The following is a 23446-nucleotide window of genomic DNA, read 5'->3' as shown; positions in this document are numbered from 1 at the left end:
GACCCCCAGATGACAGCGGTGGTTGGTAGTGACCCCAGATGACACCGGTAGTGACCCCAGATGACAGCGGTAGTGACCCCAGATGACAGCGGTAGTGACCCCAGATGACAGCGGTAGTGACCCCAGATGACAGCGGTAGTGACCCCAGATGACAGCGGTAGTGACCCCAGATGACAGCGGTGGTTGGTAGTGACCCCAGATGACAGCGGTAGTGACCCCAGATGACAGCGGTGGTTGGTAGTGACCCCCAGATGACAGCGGTGGTTGGTAGTGACCCCCAGATGACAGCGGTGGTTGGTAGTGACCCCCAGATGACAGCGGTGGTTGGTAGTGACCCCCAGATGACAGCGGTGGTTGGTAGTGACCCCAGATGACAGCGGTGGTTGGTAGTGACCCCAGATGACAGCGGTGGTTGGTAGTGACCCCAGATGACAGCGGTGGTTGGTAGTGACCCCAGATGACAGCGGTGGTTGGTAGTGACCCCAGATGACAGCGGTGGTTGGTAGTGACCCCAGATGACAGCGGTGGTTGGTAGTGACCCCCAGATGACAGCGGTGGTTGGTAGTGACCCCAGATGACAGCGGTGGTTGGTAGTGACCCCAGATGACAGCGGTGGTTGGTGACCCCCAGATGACAGCGGTGGTTGGTAGTGACCCCCAGATGACAGCGGTAGTGACCCCCAGATGACAGCGGTAGTGACCCCAGATGACAGCGGTAGTGACCCCAGATGACAGCGGTAGTGACCCTAGATGACAGCGGTGGTTGGTAGTGACCCCCAGATGACAGCGGTGGTGACCCCCAGATGACAGCGGTGGTTGGTAGTGACCCCAGATGACACCGGTAGTGACCCCAGATGACAGCGGTAGTGACCCCAGATGACAGCGGTAGTGACCCCAGATGACAGCGGTAGTGACCCCAGATGACAGCGGTAGTGACCCCAGATGACAGCGGTGGTTGGTAGTGACCCCAGATGACAGCGGTAGTGACCCCAGATGACAGCGGTAGTGACCCCAGATGACAGCGGTGGTTGGTAGTGACCCCCAGATGACAGCGGTGGTTGGTAGTGACCCCCAGATGACAGCGGTGGTTGGTAGTGACCCCCAGATGACAGCGGTGGTTGGTAGTGACCCCCAGATGACAGCGGTGGTTGGTAGTGACCCCCAGATGACAGCGGTGGTTGGTAGTGACCCCCAGATGACAGCGGTGGTTGGTAGTGACCCCAGATGACAGCGGTGGTTGGTAGTGACCCCAGATGACAGCGGTGGTTGGTAGTGACCCCCAGATGACAGCGGTGGTTGGTAGTGACCCCCAGATGACAGCGGTGGTTGGTGGTGACCCCCAGATGACAGCGGTGGTGACCCCCGGATGACAGCGGTGGTGACCCCCGGATGACAGCGGTGGTGACCCCCGGATGACAGCGGTGGTGACCCCCGGATGACAGCGGTGGTGACCCCCGGATGACAGCGGTAGTGACCCCCGGATGAGAGCGGTAGTGACCCCCGGATGAGAGCGGTAGTGACCCCCGGATGAGAGCGGTAGTGACCCCCGGATGACAGCGGTAGTGACCCCCGGATGACAGCGGTAGTGACCCCCGGATGACAGCGGTGGTTGATAGTGACCCCCTGATGACAGCGGTAGTGACCCCCGGATGACAGCGGTGGTGACCCCCGGATGACAGCGGTGGTGACCCCCGGATGACAGCGGTAGTGACCCCCGGATGACAGCGGTAGTGACCCCCGGATGACAGCGGTAGTGACACCCAGATGACAGCGGTGGTTGGTAGTGACCCCCAGATGACAGCTGCTGTTCTGGGATTGATTTGCACTTTTCACACCAAAGTATGTTCATCTCTAGGAGACAGAATGTGTCTCCTTCCTGAGCGGTATGACTGCTGATCCCACCGTGTTTATACTTGCGTGCTATTGTTTGTACAGATGAACGTGGTACCTTCAGGCATTTGAAAGTTTCTCCAAAGTCTACACATTTATTTCCTGATGTCTTGGCTGATTTCTTTTGATTTTACCATGATGTCAAGCAAAGAGGCACGGAGTTTGAATGTAGGCCTTGAAATACATCCACAGGTACACCTCCAATTGACTCAAATTACGTCAATTAGCCTATCAGAAGCTTCTAAAACCATGACATCATTTTCTGAAATTTTCCAAACTATTTAAAGGCACAGTCAATTTAGTGTATGTAAACTTCTTACCCACTGGAATTGTGATACAGTGAAATAATCTGTCTGTAAACAATTATTGGAAAAATTACTTGTCATGCACAAAGTAGATGTTCTTAACCGACTTGCCAAAACTATAGTTTGTTGACAAGAAATTTGTGGAGTGGTTGAAAAAACAGTTTTAATGACTCCAACCTAAGTCTGTGTAAACTTCCGACTTCAACTGTATATCTGAGCTGAACAAAACATTGTAGGCCGTTCTGTTAAAACAACTAGAGCCAGAATTACATTTACATTACATTTAAGTCATTTAGCAGACGCTCTTATCCAGAGCGACGAATTCAAATCTTAACTGTCAAATGGTCCTTTTGTGCTGCGCATACGGAAACTTGTTCTGTACGATGAGGAGTGGTGTGGTCGATAAAACAGGATTGGATGTTGCCGGCCAATCACAAGTCATCCATGGTCATAGAGCTTTTGTGTGGCAAAGCAAATTGGAAGATGATCTAATCAATGGAAGATGGAATTACAATTATGGAATGATAGTGTTCCACAGAAGGACTTTACATGCCAGTGTTGTGATTGGCTGTGATATTCACCTATTGATTTCTCCTGCTGGAGCGGTACCTGTTGTCAACATTGGAAAGCTGTTCTGACTTTTGCTGTGTTGTCTAGTGAAAATAACTCACATTTCCTGGTTGCTAAATTTCTACAGTTTGAGAGAAAATGAGCACTGAACAGTGTAGGCAATGCAATCATTGTGCCATCTAAAGTGCTGTGAAATAATTTTTCAATAACAAAAACTCTGATGCATCGGCTTGGCTGGCGTGTGCCAACAATGATGCTTGGCTGGCGTGTGCCAACAATGATGCTTGGCTGGCGTGTGCCAACAATGATGCTTGGCTGGCGTGTGCCAACAATGATGCTTGGCTGGCGTGTGCCAACAATGATGCTTGGCTGGCGTGTGCCAACAATGATGCTTGGCTGGCGTGTGCCAACAATGATGCTTGGCTGGCGTGTGCCAACAATGATGCTTGGCTGGCGTGTGCCAACAATGATGCTTGGCTGGCGTGTGCCAACAATGATGCTTGCTGGCGTGTGCCAACAATGATGCTTGGCTGGCGTGTGCCAACAATGATGCTTGGCTGGCGTGTGCCAACAATGATGCGTGTGCCAACAATGATGCTTGGCTGGCGTGTGCCAACAATGATGCTTGGCTGGCGTGTGCCAACAATGATGCTTGGCTGGCGTGTGCCAACAATGATGCTTGGCTGGCGTGTGCCAACAATGATGCTTGGCTGGCGTGGGCCAACAATGATGCTTGGCTGGCGTGTGCCAACAATGATGCTTGGCTGGCGTGTGCCAACAATGATGCTTGGCTGGGCCAACAATGATGCTTGGCTGGCGTGTGCCAACAATGATGCTTGGCTGGCGTGTGCCAACAATGATGCTTGGCTGGCGTGTGCCAACAATGATGCTTGGCTGGCGTGGGCCAACAATGATGCTTGGCTGGTGCCAACAATGATGCTTGGCTGGCGTGTGCCAACAATGGCCAACAATGATGCTTGGCTGGCGTGGGCCAACAATGATGCTTGGCTTGGCGTGTGCCATCAATGATGCTTGGCTGGCGTGTGCCAACAATGATGCTTGGCTGGCGTGTGCCAACAATGATGCTTGGCTGGCGTGGGCCAACAATGATGATGCTTGGCTGCCAACAATGATGCGTGGCGGCCAACAATGATGCTTGGCTGGCGTGTGCCAACAATGATGCTTGGCTGGCGTGTGCCAACAATGATGCTTGGCTGGCGTGGGCCAACAATGATGCTTGGCTGGCGTGGGCCAACAATGATGCTTGGCTGGCGTGGGCCAACAATGATGCTTGGCTGGCGTGGGCCAACAATGATGCATGGCTGGCGAGGGCCAACAATGATGCTTGGCTGGCGCGGGCCAACAATGATGCTTGGCTGGCGCGGGCCAACAATGATGCTTGGCTGGCGCGGGCCAACAATGATGCTCGGCTGGCGCGGGCCAACAATGATGCTCGGCTGGCGCGGGCCAACAACGATGCTCGGCTGGCGCGGGCCAACAACGATGCTCGGCTGGCGCGGGCCAACAATGATGCTCGGCTGGCGCGGGCCAACAACGATGCTCGGCTGGCGCGGGCCAACAACGATGCTCGGCTGGCGCGGGCCAACAACGATGCTCGGCTGGCGCGGGCCAACAAATGATCGGCTGGCGCGGGCCAACAACGATGCTCGGCTGGCGCGGGCCAACAATGATGCTCGGCTGGCGCGGGCCAACAATGATGCTCGGCTGGCGCGGGCCAACAACGATGCTCGGCTGGCGCGGGCCAACAACGATGCTCGGCTGGCGCGGGCCAACAACGATGCTCGGCTGGCGCGGGCCAACAACGATGCTCGGCTGGCGCTGATGCTCGGCTGGCGCGGGCCAACAAATGCTCGGCTGATGCTCGGCTGGCGCGGGCCAACAATGATGCTCGGCTGGCGCGGGCCAACAACGATGCTCGGCTGGCGCGGGCCAACAACGATGCTCGGCTGGCGCGGGCCAACAACGATGCTCGGCTGGCGCGGGCAACGATGCTCGGCTGGCGCGGGCCAACAATGATGCTCGGCTGGCGCGGGCCAACAATGCTCGGCTGATGCTGGCGCGGCTGATGCGGCTGGCGCGGGCCAACAATGATGCTCGGCTGGCGCGGGCCAACAATGCTCGGCTGATCGGCTGGCGCGGGCCAACAACGATGCTGGCTGGCGCGGGCCAACAATGATGCTCGGCTGGCGCGGGCCATGCTCGGCTGGCGCGGGCCAACAATGATGCTCGGCTGGCGCGGGCCAACAACGATGCTCGGCTGGCGCGGGCCAACAACGATGCTCGGCTGGCGCGGGCCAACAACGATGCTCGGCTGGCGCGGGCCAACAACGATGCTCGGCTGGCGCGGGCCAACAACGATGCTCGGCTGGCGCGGGCCAACAACGATGCTCGGCTGGCGCGGGCCAACAACGATGCTCGGCTGGCGCGGGCCAACAACGATGCTCGGCTGGCGCGGGCCAACAACGATGCTCGGCTGGCGCGGGCCAACAACGATGCTCGGCTGGCGCGGGCTAACAACGATGCTCGGCTGGCGCGGGCTAACATCTCTCCAGATGGAACAATCGAGTTGCTCGTCAGTCTCTCTAAAGCTGCCATTTGAAGCTGAGTAACACCTGCTGTTCCCCTATCAAAGATGTTCGTAATTAGAATACCAATAACCAGTATAGCTGCATTAATTTACTGACTGATGCCATTTATCTGCAAATATATTTACGTTCAGCCATACGATTCAGTAGCTCGTGGCAAAAACCTGAACAATTAGGATGTATTTGAAGTGTTACAGCAGTATCTGACACTTTCTGTCGGCAACTGTAAGGGAAGCTCTTAACCACCTGTAATATCACAGCTTGTAGGGGAAGCTCTTAACCTCCTCCTGTAATATCCCAGCTTGTAGGGGAAGCTCTTGAAGCGAAGGGCGTGTTCCCAGGGAAGGGCGTGGGCGTGTTCCCAGGGAAGGGCGTGGGCGTGTTCCCAGGGAAGGGCGTGTTCCCAGGGAAGGGCGTGTTCCCAGGGAAGGGCGTGTTCCCAGGGAAGGGCGTGTTCCCAGGGAAGGGCGTGTTCCCAGGGAAGGGCGTGTTCCCAGGGAAGGGCGTGTTCCCAGGGAAGGGCGTGTTCCCAGGGAAGGGCGTGTTCCCAGGGAAGGGCGTGTTCCCAGGGAAGGGCGTGTTCCCAGGGAAGGGCGTGTTCCCAGGGAAGGGCGTGTTCCCAGGGAAGGGCGTGTTCCCAGGGAAGGGAAGCGTGTTCCCGGGGGGGGGCGTGGGGAAGAGCGGGAGGGGGAGAAGAGCGGGAGGGGGAGAAGAGCGGGTTCCCAGGAAGGGCGGGTTCGGGGGGAAGAGCGGGAGGGGGGACGGGGAGCAGGGGGAGGGGGGTTCCCAGGGGGGGAAGAGCGGGGGGGGAGAGAAGAGCGGGAGGGGGGAGAAGAGCAGGAGGGGGAGGAGCAGGGGGGGGAGAAGAGCAGGGGGGGAGAGAAGAGCAGGAGGGGGGGGGAGAGAAGAGCAGGTGGGAGGGGGGAGAAGAGCGGGAGGGGGAGAAGAGCAGGAGGGGGAGAAGAGCAGGAGTGGGGGGAGCAGGAGTGGGAGAGAAGAGCAGGAGTGGGAGAGAAGAGCAGGAGTGGGAGAGAAGAGCAGGAGTGGGAGAGAAGAGCAGGAGTGGGAGAGAAGAGCAGGAGTGGGGGAGAAGAGCAGGAGTGGGAGAGGAGGGGGAGAGAAGAGCAGGAGAGGGAGGAGAGCAGAATCATGTCATTATAGCAGCAGCACCTCAGATCTTGTGCATCAGTCATTTCCTGGCACAAAGTTATTTTGTTCTATTTCAGCTCCGTCTCTGTTTATTCCAGACCAATTCCCTCTCTGGGTCCACGGTACCTCATTTCAAGCACCGCCGATGCAACTTTCAGGGTGTGAGTCATTGACGAACACACACACACACACACACACAGAACATGTTGCCATGGCGACGTGACACACAAGCGGAGGTTGTCAGACGAGATGGTGGGGCTGGTGACGTGTGTGTGTGTGTGTGTGTGTGTGTGTGTGGGATGGGCTAACTAATAAACCCTGAATTGCAACATCTGAATAGTTGAATGTTTTTAAACGGTGATATGGCGGTGGAAAGGATTTTATAACAGGTGAAGATTGCTCTCTTTTCTCCCTCTGCGTCTAGAGTGACTCACTCCGTGGCACCTCATCTCAGGGCTTCACATTCAGGTACATTTGCCAGTGGCACTCCGGGCCAGTACCAAGTGCAAACTACTGGCCCGAATGAGAAATTACTGGCACGGGCCAAGATCACAGGAAAGCAAGTTGTGCACTGAATTTCAATTGTGTGTCATTTCATGTTTCTTTTGCAGCCTGGGCAACTACCTTTTTATATTACAGCCAACCATAAACTCTGATGTAGCGTGGAGGATGCACAGTCACCTGTCTGATGTAGTGTGGAGGCTGCACAGTCACCTGTCTGATGTAGCGTGGAGGCTGCACAGTCACCTGTCTGATGTAGCGTGGAGGCTGCACAGTCACCTGTCTGATGTAGCGTGGAGGCTGCACAGTCACCTGTCTGATGCACAGTCACCTGTCTGATGTGGAGGCTGCACAGTCACCTGTCTGATGTCAGCGTGGAGTCACCTGTCTGCTGATGTAGCGTGGACAGTCACCTGTCTGATGTAGCGTGGAGGCTGCACAGTCACCTGTCTGATGTAGCGTGGAGGCTGCACAGTCACCTGTCTGATGTAGCGTGGAGGCTGCACAGTCACCTGTCTGATGTAGCGTGGAGGCTGCACAGTCACCTGTCTGATGTAGCGTGGAGGCTGCATGGCTGAAGCATCTTGGTTGTTTTGACCCAGTGGGCGAATCATTAGCTAGATCAGACTAAATAGTGTTGCTTGTTTGACCCTGATAAAATCCCACTGGCACTAATAAAATTGTGAATTTGTTTATAATTAGTGTGAATATGACGGCGGCCTACTGTTTATTCGTTCAAATGGCATATGCAAATCCCGTGGTTACTTTTTTATCATGCCAGACATTCAGATTGTGAAATGCTGCCAATTGGTGTTGATCGGCGTCGGAAAGCTGGTATTTCCCTGGTTTCAATAATTGCCATCAAAACTGTTCTCTCTCTTTCCGAGATTGCTTTGAGACATTTTGCCTGGTGACTGGGCTTAATTAGAGCAATTGTGTCACCTCGCACCAATCCGTTGTGCGGGTTGCGTCTTCTTGCCACCCGACAGTTGATATTCAGCTGTTTAAATAAACAATGTTTCATTTTTACCTACCTCATCCCCATACTGTTTTTATTTATTTTATTTTCTGGTCTTTTGCACACCAATATCTCTACCTGTACATGTCCATCTGATTATTTATCACTCCAGTGTTAATCTGCAAAATTGTAATTATTCGCCTACCTCCTCATGCCTTTTGCACACAATGTATATAGACTTTTTTCTACTGTATTATGGACTTGTTAATTGTTTACTCCATGTGTAACTCTGTGTTGTCTGTTCACACTGCTGTGCTTTATCTTGGCCAGGTCGCAGTTGCAAATGAGAACTTGTTCTCAACTAGCCTACCTGGTTGAGAACACATTCCCAAATGCGGTCCTGTGAACCCCCCCTCCTGCTGTTAGGATTTAACAGCTTCTGGAATAGTGAAAAAAAACAAGTCTATAGACTACAGAATAGCATATTAAAATATGAATTAGTCTTCCTGTAGGCTATTTAACCAACATGTGATTTGTGTAAATAGTCACGTCTTGACAAGCCTCATCTGGATCTGCCCTTTTATTGATTGATTTATTGATTTAAAAAAATATATATATTTAAAAAAATTCACCTCAAATGCCATTCCCAAATCTAACTGCCTGTGGCTCAGAACCTGAAGCAAGGATATTCTTGATACACTTTGAAAGGAAACACTTTGAAGTTTGTGGCAATGTGACATTAAATGTAGGAGAATGTAACACAATAGATCTGGTAAAAGATGATACAAAGACAAAACCATGAGTTTTTTGTTGTTGTACCATCTTTGTAATGCAAAAGGCAAATTATGTATTATTCCAGCCCAGGCACCATTTTGACTTTGGCCACTAGATGGCAGCAGTGTATGTGCAACATTTCAGACTGATCCAATGAACTATTGCATATCTATTCATATCTATTCAATATGTATCAAGACTGCCTAATTGGTTGATAGAGGAATTCTAAATTCCTTTGTTTTAATTGCCAAAACCAATTTCGCACTCGTTTCTAATTCATTAATGATGTGTATGTTCATTAATTATGCTTGAAGTAGATCGAGACCAGTCTTAAAAGCCAGGTGAGAGCGTTTAATTCCAGAGAGTACTAACCACATACACAGATTTCCACAGGTTATAAACTCAAAATGACATCATTAGTTTCCCACGATAGCCCCGTTGTTTTTTTAGTTTAGGTCCGGAGATGCTTTCTACTCCCCTCATAAACCAGACATTCCGATCTGTCTAAAAGATATACTTTTCTCTCACCAATGGAACATAACCCAAACATTCTTATCTTGTCTGAAAAGCTTTTTCTTCCCCTTAACCTTCCCAAGAGGCACAGACAATTAATTAGTTCTGCTTACATTTTCAGTAACAGCTTAACCAAGAACTCATAATAGTTTTAGAATAAATGGTTCTAATCAATAATGTATACATAATTAATCATTTCAAATATAATTTCCTCTAACATTGGTTTATTCATACATTTTCAAGTTCATAATTGTGCGCTCTCCTCAAACAATGTCAGCGTATTCTTTCACTGTGATAGCTACTGTAAATTGGACAGTGCAGTTAGCTTAAATTCTTGTTAATCTTTCTGCCCATATCAGATATGTCCATGTCCTGGGAAATGTTTTGGTCTCTTACAACCCCATGCTAATTGCATTAGCCTACGTTAGCACAACTGTCGTGAGGACGGGACACTGCTCCTGTAGAGGTTTTCATCAACGCTTCTTTGCTAATGATGACATTACTGTGACTCATCAGACAAAAGGATATACATTTTCCACCGGTCTAATGGCTATTGCTTGTGTTTCTTGTCCCAAGCAAGTCTCTTCTTCTTATTGGTGTCCTTTACTAGTGGTTTCTTTTTGCAGCAATTCAACCATGAAGGCCCGAAGGCCTGTTTCTTCTCTGAACAGTTGGTTTTGACCATGAAGGCCAGAAGGCCTGTTTCTTCTCTGAACAGTTGGTTTTGACCATGAAGGCCAGAAGGCCTGTTTCTTCTCTGAACAGTTGGTTTTGACCATGAAGGCCAGAAGGCCTGTTTCTTCTCTGAACAGTTGGTTTTGACCATGAAGGCCAGAAGGCCTGTTTCTTCTCTGAACAGTTGGTTTTGACCATGAAGGCCAGAAGGCCTGTTTCTTCTCTGAACAGTTGGTTTTGACCATGAAGGCCAGAAGGCCTGTTTCTTCTCTGAACAGTTGGTTTTGACCATGAAGGCCAGAAGGCCTGTTTCTTCTCTGAACAGTTGGTTTTGACCATGAAGGCCAGAAGGCCTGTTTCTTCTCTGAACAGTTGGTTTTGACCATGAAGGCCAGAAGGCCTGTTTCTTCTCTGAACAGTTGGTTTTGACCATGAAGGCCAGAAGGCCTGTTTCTTCTCTGAACAGTTGGTTTTGACCATGAAGGCCAGAAGGCCTGTTTCTCTCTGAACAGTTGGTTTTGACCATGAAGGCCAGAAGGCCTGTTTCTTCTCTGAACAGTTGGTTTTGACCATGAAGGCCAGAAGGCCTGTTTCTTCTCTGAACAGTTGGTTTTGACCATGAAGGCCAGAAGGCCTGTTTCTTCTCTGAACAGTTGGTTTTGACCATGAAGGCCAGAAGGCCTGTTTCTTCTCTGAACAGTTGGTTTTGACCATGAAGGCCAGAAGGCCTGTTTCTTCTCTGAACAGTTGGTTTTGACCATGAAGGCCAGAAGGCCTGTTTCTTCTCTGAACAGTTGGTTTTGACCATGAAGGCCAGAAGGCCTGTTTCTTCTCTGAACAGTTGGTTTTGACCATGAAGGCCAGAAGGCCTGTTTCTTCTCTGAACAGTTGGTTTTGACCATGAAGGCCAGAAGGCCTGTTTCTTCTCTGAACAGTTGGTTTTGACCATGAAGGCCAGAAGGCCTGTTTCTTCTCTGAACAGTTGGTTTTGACCATGAAGGCCAGAAGGCCTGTTTCTTCTCTGAACAGTTGGTTTTGACCATGAAGGCCAGAAGGCCTGTTTCTTCTCTGAACAGTTGGTTTTGACCATTTAGCAGAGGCCTGTTTCTTTTGAACATCCATGAAGCCAGAGGCCTGTTTCTTCTCTGAACAGTTGGTTTTGACCATGAAGGCCAGAAGGCCTGTTTCTTCTCTGAACAGTTGGTTTTTTGAACTGTTTTCCACTGAACAGTTGGTTTTGACCATGAAGGCCAGAAGGCCTGTTTCTTCTCTGAACAGTTGGTTTTGACCATGAAGGCCAGAAGGCCTGTTTCTTCTCTGAACAGTTGGTTTTCTGAAGGCCAGAAGGCCTGTTTCTTCTCTGAACAGTTGGTTTTTGAAGGCCAGAAGGCCTGTTTCTTCTCTGAACAGTTGGTTTTGACCATGAAGGCCAGAAGGCCTGTTTCTTCTCTGAACAGTTGGTTTTGACCATGAAGGCCAGAAGGCCTGTTTCTTCTCTGAACAGTTGGTTTTGACCATGAAGGCCAGAAGGCCTGTTTCTTCTCTGAACAGTTGGTTTTGACCATGAAGGCCAGAAGGCCTGTTTCTTCTCTGAACAGTTGGTTTTGACCATGAAGGCCAGAAGGCCTGTTTCTCCTCTGAACAGTTGGTTTTGACCATGAAGGCCAGAAGGCCTGTTTCTTCTCTGAACAGTTGGTTTTGACCATGAAGGCCAGAAGGCCTGTTTCTTCTCTGAACAGTTGGTTTTGACCATGAAGGCCAGAAGGCCTGTTTCTTCTCTGAACAGTTGGTTTTGACCATGAAGGCCAGAAGGCCTGTTTCTTCTCTGAACAGTTGGTTTTGACCATGAAGGCCAGAAGGCCTGTTTCTTCTCTGAACAGTTGGTTTTGACCATGAAGGCCAGAAGGCCTGTTTCTTCTCTGAACAGTTGGTTTTGACCATGAAGGCCAGAAGGCCTGTTTCTTCTCTGAACAGTTGGTTTTGACCATGAAGGCCAGAAGGCCTGTTTCTTCTCTGAACAGTTGGTTTTGACCATGAAGGCCAGAAGGCCTGTTTCTTCTCTGAACAGTTGGTTTTGACCATGAAGGCCAGAAGGCCTGTTTCTTCTCTGAACAGTTGGTTTTGACCATGAAGGCCAGAAGGCCTGTTTCTTCTCTGAACAGTTGGTTTTGACCATGAAGGCCAGAAGGCCTGTTTCTTCTCTGAACAGTTGGTTTTGACCATGAAGGCCAGAAGGCCTGTTTCTTCTCTGAACAGTTGGTTTTGACCATGAAGGCCAGAAGGCCTGTTTCTCCTCTGAACAGTTGGTTTTGACCATGAAGGCCAGAAGGCCTGTTTCTTCTCTGAACAGTTGGTTTTGACCATGAAGGCCAGAAGGCCTGTTTTTTCTGTTTCTCCTCTGAACAGTTGGTTTTGACCATGAAGGCCAGAAGGCCTGTTTCTCCTCTGAACAGTTGGTTTTGACCATGAAGGCCAGAAGGCCTGTTTCTTCTCTGAACAGTTGGTTTTGACCATGAAGGCCAGAAGGCCTGTTTCTCCTCTGAACAGTTGGTTTTGACCATGAAGGCCAGAAGGCCTGTTTCTTCTCTGAACAGTTGGTTTTGACCATGAAGGCCAGAAGGCCTGTTTCTTCTCTGAACAGTTGGTTTTGACCATGAAGGCCAGAAGGCCTGTTTCTTCTCTGAACAGTTGGTTTTGACCATGAAGGCCAGAAGGCCTGTTTCTTCTCTGAACAGTTGGTTTTGACCATGAAGGCCAGAAGGCCTGTTTCTTCTCTGAACAGTTGGTTTTGACCATGAAGGCCAGAAGGCCTGTTTCTTCTCTGAACAGTTGGTTTTGACCATGAAGGCCAGAAGGCCTGTTTCTTCTCTGAACAGTTGGTTTTGACCATGAAGGCCAGAAGGCCTGTTTCTTCTCTGAACAGTTGGTTTTGACCATGAAGGCCAGAAGGCCTGTTTCTTCTCTGAACAGTTGGTTTTGACCATGAAGGCCAGAAGGCCTGTTTCTTCTCTGAACAGTTGGTTTTGACCATGAAGGCCAGAAGGCCTGTTTCTTCTCTGAACAGTTGGTTTTGACCATGAAGGCCAGAAGGCCTGTTTCTTCTCTGAACAGTTGGTTTTGACCATGAAGGCCAGAAGGCCTGTTTCTTCTCTGAACAGTTGGTTTTGACCATGAAGGCCAGAAGGCCTGTTTCTTCTCTGAACAGTTGGTTTTGACCATGAAGGCCAGAAGGCCTGTTTCTTCTCTGAACAGTTGGTTTTGACCATGAAGGCCAGAAGGCCTGTTTCTTCTCTGAACAGTTGGTTTTGACCATGAAGGCCAGAAGGCCTGTTTCTTCTCTGAACAGTTGGTTTTGACCATGAAGGCCAGAAGGCCTGTTTCTTCTCTGAACAGTTGGTTTTGACCATGAAGGCCAGAAGGCCTGTTTCTTCTCTGAACAGTTGGTTTTGACCATGAAGGCCAGAAGGCCTGTTTCTTCTCTGAACAGTTGGTTTTGACCATGAAGGCCAGAAGGCCTGTTTCTCCTCTGAACAGTTGGTTTTGACCATGAAGGCCAGAAGGCCTGTTTCTCCTCTGAACAGTTGGTTTTGACCATGAAGGCCAGAAGGCCTGTTTCTCCTCTGAACAGTTGGTTTTGACCATGAAGGCCAGAAGGCCTGTTTCTTCTCTGAACAGTTGGTTTTGACCATGAAGGCCAGAAGGCCTGTTTCTCCTCTGAACAGTTGATTTTGAGATGTCTGTTAATTGAACTTTGAATCATTCATTTCTGCTTCAAACGAGGCTGATAACTCTAACTTATCCTCTGCAGCAGATGTAACTCTGGATCTTCCTTTCCTGTGGCGGTCCTCATGAGAGCCAGTTTCATCATAGCGCTTGATGGTTTTTGCAGCTGCACTTGAAGAAACTTTAATAGTTCAAGAAATGTTCCTACTTGACTGACCTTCATGTCTTAAAGTAATGATGGACTGTCGCTTCTCTTTTCTTATTTGAGCTGTTTTTACCATGATATATATGGACTTGGTCTTTTACCAAATAGGGGTGGTATACAGAAGATAGCCATATATTGTCACAACACAACTGATTGGCTCAAATGCATTAAGAAGGAAAAACATTTCACAAATTAACTTTTAACAAGGCACACCTGTTAATTGAAATGCATTCCAGGTGACTACCCCATGAAGCTGGTTGAGAGAATGTCAAGCGTGTTCAAAGCTGTCATCAAGGCAAAGGGTGGCTACTTTGTAGAATCGCAAATATAACGTTTTGATTTATTTGACACTTTTTTTCGGGTTACTACATTTTCCCAAATGAAGAAACCCATGAATGAGTAGGTGTCCAACTTTTGACTGGTAGTGTATATACTGAACAAAAATATGACCGCAATGCCAAGTGTCCACTGGACTGGTGTAAAGCTCGCCACCATTGGTCTCTAGAGCAGTGGAGACACCTTCTCTGGAGATGAATCACACTTCAACATCTGGCAGTCCGCCGGATGCCATGAGAACGAAACTGATCCCGTTGCATAGTGCCAACTGTGAAGTTAGGTGGAGGAGGATTAATGGTCTGGGGCTGTTTTTTTTCTTCCCATGGTTCATGCCCATTTAGTTCCAGTGATTTGGAAATATTAACGCAACAGTAAACAATGACATTCTACAAGATTCTGTGCAGTTTGGGGAAGGTGATTTCCAGTTTCAACGTGAAAATTCGCCACATGCACAAAGCGAGGTCCATACAGAAATAGTTTGTCGAGATCAGTGTTGAAAAACTTGACTGGCCTGCACAGAGCCCTGACCTCCACTCCATCTAACACCTTTGGGATGAATTGGAACTATAACATTTATACGTCATTGCTAGGTAAAGCCCCGCCTTATCTCACTGGTCACCATAGCAGCACCCACTTGTAGCACGTGCTACAGCAGGTATATCTCACTGGTCATCCCCAAAAGCCAATTCCTCCTTTGGCTGCCTTTCCTTCCAGTTCTCTGCTGCCAATGACTGGACCAAATGTCAAAAATCACTAAAGCTGGAGACTCATACCTCCCTCACTAGCTTTAAGCACCAGCTGTCAGAGCAGCTCACAGATCACTGCACCTGTACATAGCCCATCTGTAAATAGCCCATCTGTAAATAGCCCATCTGTAAATAGCCCATCTGTAAATAGCCCATCTGTAAATAGCCCATCCAACTACCTCATCCCATATATATTATTTATTTGGATCCTTTGCACCCCAGTATCTCTACTTGCACATTCATTTTCTGCACATCTATCACTCCAGTGTTTAACTGCTAAATTGTAATTACTTCGCCACTACGGCCCATCTATTGTCTTACCTCCCTTATCTTACCTCATTTGCACACACTGTATATATAATTTTTATATAATTTTCCATATTAATGAGAGTTTATTTATTTTTTGTTAAGATCAGGTGTCCGTTTACCTTTTTGTCATGCTGTGTATCTGTGTCAACAGATCTGATATTCATGTGAAATCCGTAGATTAGAATGAAACTTGAGAGATGCTGTAGAGAACCTCGTTGGGAGATGAATCAATGAGGCTTTGCTCCCATTGATATCCTGAGGCGTGTTTGGAGCAACAGAGATGGTCCTTCTGTAGCTCAGTTGGTAGAGCATGGTGCTTGTAACGCCAGGGTAGTGGATTCGATTCCCGGGACCACCCATACGTAGAATGTATGCACACATGACTGTAAGTCGCTTTGGATAAAAGCGTCCGCTAAATGGCATATATTATTATTATTATTATATATTAGATTAACAGTGTAAAAGCTGTCTGAGGCAGCTCATCTCTAATTCCCAGTTTTATGTGACTTTGTGTATATTTTTGAGGGTATTCCACAACGTTCTTCATCTCCTGTCGAACGTCCAACCAGAGTTGTATGTAAAATAACAGTAGTACATTTGGGGAATGTGTATATTTCGTCCTGTTACGTACAACTGTGTGTGTCTAGAGATAACAGCTGCCAAATCCGAGGGTAGATTTTGTTGTGTGAGAATGTCTAATTCACGTTTTGCGGGTAGTCACACTTGGGTTAGTTTTGAGTTTCTTCCATTGCTAGCAAAGAAACATCGACTTCTACTAGTGAGATTCTCACAGGAACAAGTGATGAGACTCCAGTGCCTCCTACCAAGGAAGAGGCAGCTACCAGGAGACAGGCCTGTACATCAGGAGACGTGGAGGAGGCCGTAGGAGGGCAACAACCCAGCAGCAGGAGCGCTACCTCCGCCTTTGTGCAAGGAGGAGCAGGAGGAGCACTGCCAGGATCCTGCAAAATGACCTCCAGCAGGCCACAAATGTGCATGTGTCTGCTCAAACGGTCAGAAACAGACTCCATGAGGGTGGTATGAGGGCACGACGTCCACAGGTGGGGGTTGTGCTTACAGCCCAACACCGTGCAGGACATTTTTCATTTGTCAGAGAACACCAAGATTGGCAAATTCGCTACTGGCGCCCTGTGCTCTTCACAGATGAAAACAGGTTCACACTGAGCACATGTGACAGACGTGACCGAGTCTGGAGACGCCGTGGAGAATGTTCTGCTGCCTGCAACATCCTCCAGCATGACCGGTTTGGCGATGGGTCAGTCATGGTGTGGGGTGGCATTTCTTTGGGGGGACGCACAGCCCTCCATGTGCTCGCCAGAGGTAGCCTGACTGCCATTAGGTACCGAGATGAGATCCTCAGACCCCTTGTGAGACCATATGCTGGTGCGGTTGGCACTGGGTTCCTCCTAATGCAAGACAATGCTAGACCTCATGTGGCTGGAGTGCGTCAGTAGTTCCTACAAGAGGAAGGCATTGATGCTATGGACTAGCCCGTCCGTTCCCCAGACCTGAATCCAATTGAGCACATCTGGGACATCATGTCTCTCTCCATCTATCAACGCCACGCTGCACCACAGACTGTCCAGGAGTTGGCGGATGCTTTAGTCTAGGTCTGGGAGGAGATCCCTCAGGAGACCATCCGCCACCTCATCAGGAGCATGCCCAGGCGTTGTAGGGAGGTCATACAGGCACGTGGAGGCCACACACTACTGAGCCTCATTTTGACTTGTTTTAAGGACGTTACATCAAAGTTGGATCAGCCTGTAGTGTGGTTTTCCACTTTCATTTTGAGTGTGACTCCAAATCCAGACCGCCATGGGTTGATACATTTGATTTCCATTGATCATTTTTGTGTGATTTTGTCGTCAGCACATTCAACTATGTAAAGAAAAAAGTATTTAATAAGAATATTTAATTCAATCAGATCTAGGATGTGTTATTTTAGTGTTCCCTTTATTTTTTTGAGCAGTGTAGATGAGAGCCCTGTGTGCCCCAGTCCAAAGGAGTGCGCTATCTAGGGTATAGTGTGTCATTTGGAGTGTTGTTCATAACTATAGGTCTATATCCATCATCTGGGGCTTTTTGAAAAATAGACTGTTTAGACACCAGACTTCCCTGCAGGTTTAACAGAAGGCTGATCCTGTCGGATCCTGTCACTTTGTCTCTTCCGCCTGTCATCTTTCTCGCTCTCTGTTTCTCTCCCCCTTGAGGTCTCTTCCATCTCTATCTGCCAGCTGAAATGGTTACTGTTTGCCAAACTGAAAGCACAAACCACCCCATTTAACCATGGAAAGGTGACTGAGAATATGGCTGAATACAAACGGTGTAGTTATTCCCTCCGTAAGGCAAACTGTCAATACAGAGACATTGGAGTCACAATTGAACACCTCAGATATATGAGACGCATGTCTCCAGACAATCACGGACTCCAAAAGGAGAACCAGCCCCCGTCGCAGACACAGTCTCGCTTCTGGACAAGCTAAGCACCTTCGCCGGCTTCCAGGATAACACAGTGGCACGGACGCGGCCCGCTACCAAGGTCTTTGGGATGTCCTTGGACGACATTTAAGCGTGTTATACTTTGCAAGGCTGCCGTCCCAGCCGCGTCATCAGAGCATGTGCAGACCAGCTGGCTGGAGTTTACGGACATATTCAATATCTCCCTATCCCAGTCTGCTGTCCCCACTTGCTTCAAGATGGCCACCATTGTTCCTGTTCCCAGGAAAGCTAAGGTAACTGAGCTAAACGACTATCGCCCCCGTAGCACTCACCTGTATCATCATGAAGTGCTTTGAGAGACTAGTCAAGGATCATATCACCTCTACCTTACCTGACACCTCAGACCCACTTCAATTTGCTTACCGCCCCCAATAGATTCACAGACGATGCAATCTCAACCACACTGCACACTGCCCTAACCCATCTGGACAAGAGGAATACCTATGAAAGAATACTGATTACAGCTCAGCATTTAACACCATAGTACCCTCAACTCATCTCCATTCACAGGACCGCATTTGGGAATGTGAAAAGCTTCGGGTTTCTCGGCGTCATCACACATCACTGATCTGAAATGGTCCACCCACACAGACTGTGTGGTGAAGGTGCAATAGCGCCTGTTTAACCTCAGGAGGCTGAAGAAATTTGGCTTGGCACATAAAACCCTCACAAATTTCTGCAGATGCACAATTGAGTGAATCTTGTTGGGCTGTATCACTGCCTGGTTTGTTAACTGCAGGGCTCTCCAGATGGTGGTGTGGTCTGCCCAACGCATCACCGGGGGCAAACTTCCTGTCCTCCCGGACAGGAAAGCCAAAAAAGAACAAGGAAATCAACCACCGAGCCTCTGCCTGTTCACACCGCTATCACCCAGAAGGTGAAGTCAGTACAAGTACAGATGCATCGAAGCTGTTTTTCAGTCTCGCGGTCCCAGCTGTCTTAAGGCCATCACTGTTACATAGCCATCACTAGCCGGCATCCACTTAGTTACTCAACCCTACATCTTAGAGGCTGCTGCTCTATATTCATAGACTTGGAATCACTGGCCACTTTTAGTAATGGAATGCTAGTTACTTTAATGTTTGCATACTGCTTTACGTATCTCACATGTGTTTATACTGTATACTACTGTATTTTGGTCAATGTCATGGACTTCGCTAATATTTCTTTATTTCTTAATTCCATTATTTTACTTTTAGATTTGTGTGTTGTGAACTGTTGGAACACAAGCTGTTTGCTTCACCTGCAATAACATCGGCTAAATATTTCTATGGACCAATAACATCTGTTAAAATGTGACCAATAACATCTGTTAAATATGGACCAATAACATCTGTTAAATATGGACCAATAACATCTGTTAAAATATGTGACCAATAACATCTGTTAAAATATGGACCAATAACATCTGTTAAAATATGTGACCAATAACATCTGTTAAATATGGACCAATAACATCTGTTAAATATGGACCAATAACATCTGTTAAATATGGACCAATAACATCTGTTAAATATGGACCAATAACATCTGTTAAAATATGGACCAATAACATCTGTTAAAATATGGACCAATAACATCTGTTAAAATATGGACCAATAACATCTGTTAAAATATGGACCAATAACATCTGTTAAAATATGGACCAATAACATCTGTTAAAATATGGACCAATAACATCTGTTAAATATGGACCAATAACATCTGTTAAAATATGGACCAATAACATCTGTTAAATATGGACCAATAACATCTGTTAAAATATGGACCAATAACATCTGTTAAATATGGACCAATAACATCTGTTAAATATGGACCAATAACATCTGTTAAAATATGGACCAATAACATCTGTTAAAATATGGACCAATAACATCTGTTAAATATGGACCAATAACATCTGTTAAAATATGGACCAATAACATCTGTTAAAATATGGACCAATAACATCTGTTAAAATATGGACCAATAACATCTGTTAAAATATGGACCAATAACATCTGTTAAAATATGGACCAATAACATCTGTTAAAATATGGACCAATAACATCTGTTAAAATATGGACCAATAACATCTGTTAAAATATGGACCAATAACATCTGTTAAATATGGACCAATAACATCTGTTAAATATGGACCAATAACATCTGTTAAAATATGGACCAATAACATCTGTTAAATATGGACCAATAACATCTGTTAAAATATGGACCAATAACATCTGTTAAAATATGGACCAATAACATCTGTTAAAATATGGACCAATAACATCTGTTAAATATGGACCAATAACATCTGTTAAATATGGACCAATAACATCTGTTAAATATGGACCAATAACATCTGTTAAAATATGGACCAATAACATCTGTTAAAATATGGACCAATAACATCTGTTAAATATGGACCAATAACATCTGTTAAATATGGACCAATAACATCTGTTAAATATGGACCAATAACATCTGTTAAAATATGGACCAATAACATCTGTTAAAATATGTGAATGTAACCAATTTAACAAGTTGATTTGATAAGAAGTGTTGGAGCCTGTTTTTTTTTTTTGGTACTAAATGCCTTTTTACCCAATGTGTTTCTGTTGTGTCTGTCTCTCTGTCTCTCTGTCTCTGTGTTTCTGTGTTTCTGTGTTTCTGTGTTTCTGTCTCTCTGTGTTTCTGTGTTTCTGTGTTTCTGTGTTTCTGTCTCTCTGTGTTTCTGTGTTTCTGTGTTTCTGTCTCTCTGTGTTTCTGTCTCTCTGTGTTTCTGTCTCTCTGTCTCTCTGTGTTTCTGTCTCTCTGTATCTCTGTCTCTCTGTCTCTCTGTGTTTCTGTCTCTCTGTCTCTGTGTTTCTGTTTCTGTGTTTCTGTCTCTCTGTATCTCTGTCTCTCTGTCTCTCTGTGTTTCTGTGTTTCTGTCTCTCTGTCTCTCTGTGTGTCTGTCTCTCTGTCTCTCTGTGTTTCTGTCTCTCTGTATCTCTGTCTCTCTGTCTCTCTGTGTTTCTGTGTTTCTGTGTTTCTGTCTCTCTGTCTCTGTGTTTCTGTGTTTCTGTCTCTCTGTGTTTCTGTCTCTCTGTCTCTCTGTGTTTCTGTGTTTCTGTCTCTCTGTCTCTCTGTGTTTCTGTGTTTCTGTCTCTCTGTGTTTCTGTGTTTCTGTCTCTCTGTCTCTCTGTGTTTCTGTCTCTCTGTCTCTCTGTGTTTCTGTGTTTCTGTCTCTCTGTGTTTCTGTGTTTCTGTCTCTCTGTCTCTCTGTCTCTCTGTGTTTCTGTGTTTCTGTGTTTCTGTCTCTCTGTCTCTCTGTGTTTCTGTCTCTCTGTATCTCTGTCTCTCTGTCTCTCTGTGTTTCTGTGTTTCTGTGTTTCTGTCTGTCTCTCTGTGTTTCTGTGTTTCTGTCTCTCTGTGTTTCTGTCTCTCTGTGTTTCTGTGTTTCTGTCTCTCTGTGTTTCTGTCTCTCTGTCTCTCTGTGTTTCTGTGTTTCTGTCTCTCTGTCTCTCTGTGTTTCTGTCTCTGTGTTTCTGTCTCTCTGTCTCTCTGTCTCTCTGTGTTTCTGTGTTTCTGTCTCTCTGTGTTTCTGTGTTTCTGTCTCTCTGTCTCTCTGTGTTTCTGTGTTTCTGTCTCTCTGTGTTTCTGTCTCTCTGTCTCTCTGTGTTTCTGTGTTTCTGTGTTTCTGTCTCTCTGTGTTTCTGTGTTTCTGTGTTTCTGTGTTTCTGTGTTTCTGTCTCTCTGTCTCTCTGTGTTTCTGTGTTTCTGTGTCTCTCATATATATATTTATATATATGCTAAAACAAATCATTGGATGCACCCTCGTCTTTGTAGTTTGATTTATTTGTTTTAAATTAAAATGTTTTTTTTGTTTTTCTCTGCCGGGGTATTTTGGAGTCTTTGGACAGTGAATACATCAGAGGAAAAATGGTGGTGATGCGGGGATTGAACCCGTGTCTCTGGTGGGGAGTATTAATGTGTTGCCACTCTTGACCTTTGACCTCTGTTTTCTAACTCCCTCCGTCCAACAGAAGCAGATCATCGTGGACCCCCTGGCGTTTAGCGAGGAGCGTTTCCGCCCGTCTCTGGAGGAGCGCTTGGAGAGCATAATCAGTGGCGCCGCCCTCATGGCCGACTCGTCCTGTACCCGTGATGACCGGCGCGAGCGCATCGTGGCCGAGTGTAACTCTGTCCGGCAGGCTCTGCAGGACCTGCTGTCTGAGTACATGGGCAATGTAAGTCTCTTCTTCTCTCCATTCTGATACTAACTCACTACATAGACAGGTAGAGGAGTCATACATGTACATGGGCAATGTAAGTCTCTTCTTCTCTTGCCCTCCATCTTCTCTCTCCCGGTCTTGTCCTCTATACAGTTCTCTCATCGAGGCAGTGCAAGTCTCATCACGTTCACACAGTTGCTGTTTCACCTCTCCACGATCTTCTCCCTCTCTCTGTTCTGACTCCTCTCCCTCTGTCTGTTCTGACTCCTCTCCTCTCTCTGTTCTGACTCCTCTCCCTCTCTGTCTGTTCGGACTCCTCTCCCTCTCTCTGTTCGGACTTCTCTCCTCTCTCTGTTCGGACTCCTCTCCCCTCTCTGTTCGGACTCCTCTCCCCTCTCTGTTCGGACTCCTCTCCCCTCTCTGTTCGGACTCCTCTCCCCTCTCTGTTCGGACTCCTCTCCCCTCTCTGTTCGGACTCCTCTCCCCCTCTCTGTTCGGACTCCTCTCCCCTCTCTGTTCGGACTCCTCTCCCCTTCTCTGTTCGGACTCCTCTCCCCCTCTCTGTTCGGACTCCTCTCCCCCCTCTGTTCGGACTCCTCTCCCCCCTCTGTTCGGACTCCTCTCCCCTCTCTCTGTTCGGACTCCTCTCCCCTCTCTCTGTTCGGACTCCTCTCTCCCTCTCTCTGTTCGGACTCCTCTCCCCCCTCTGTTCGGACTCCTCTCCCCCCTCTGTTCGGACTCCTCTCCCCTCTCTCTGTTCGGACTCCTCTCCCCTCTCTCTGTTCGGACTCCTCTCTCCCTCTCTCTGTTCGGACTCCTCTCTCCCTCTCTCTGTTCGGACTCCTCTCTCCCTCTCTCTGTTCGGACTCCTCTCTCCCTCTCTCTGTTCGGACTCCTCTCTCCCCTCTCTGTTCGGACTCCTCTCTCCCTCTCTCTGTTCGGACTCCTCTCTCCCTCTCTCTGTTCGGACTCCTCTCTCCCTCTCTCTGTTCGGACTCCTCTCTCCCTCTCTCTGTTCGGACTCCTCTCTCCCTCTCTCTGTTCGGACTCCTCTCTCCCTCTCTCTGTTCGGACTCCTCTCTCCCTCTCTCTGTTCGGACTCCTCTCTCCCTCTGTTCGGACTCCTCTCTCCCTCTCTCTGTTCGGACTCCTCTCTCCCTCTCTCTGTTCGGACTCCTCTCTCCCTCTCTCTGTTCGGACTCCTCTCTCCCTCTCTCTGTTCGGACTCCTCTCTTCTCCCTCTCTCTGTTCGGACTCCTCTCTTCTCCCTCTCTCTGTTCGGACTCCTCTCTTCTCCCTCTCGCTGTTCGGACTCCTCTCTTCTCCCTCTCGCTGTTCGGACTCCTCTCTTCTCCCTCTCGCTGTTCGGACTCCTCTCCTCTTTTTTATTTTATTTTTTATTTCACCTTTATTTAACCAGGTAGGCTAGTTGAGAACAATTTCTAATTTGCAACTGCGACCTGGCCAA

The 23446-nt window shown here is 48.0% G+C and overlaps 1 protein-coding gene across 1 annotated transcript in view; it reads left to right on the top strand.

Moving 5' to 3' along the window:
- Positions 1-23446, top strand: part of LOC123993760 (catenin alpha-1-like) — a 263702-nt gene that overhangs the window by 67183 nt on the left and 173073 nt on the right. The window contains 1 exon segment of the mRNA XM_046296236.1: positions 21790-21993. Coding sequence (XP_046152192.1) covers positions 21790-21993 — 204 coding nt within the window.

Source organism: Oncorhynchus gorbuscha, linkage group LG13 (assembly GCF_021184085.1).
Source record: "Oncorhynchus gorbuscha isolate QuinsamMale2020 ecotype Even-year linkage group LG13, OgorEven_v1.0, whole genome shotgun sequence".
Classification (NCBI taxonomy): Eukaryota; Metazoa; Chordata; class Actinopteri; order Salmoniformes; family Salmonidae; genus Oncorhynchus; species Oncorhynchus gorbuscha.
This window is presented reverse-complemented; position numbering and strand designations above follow the sequence as displayed.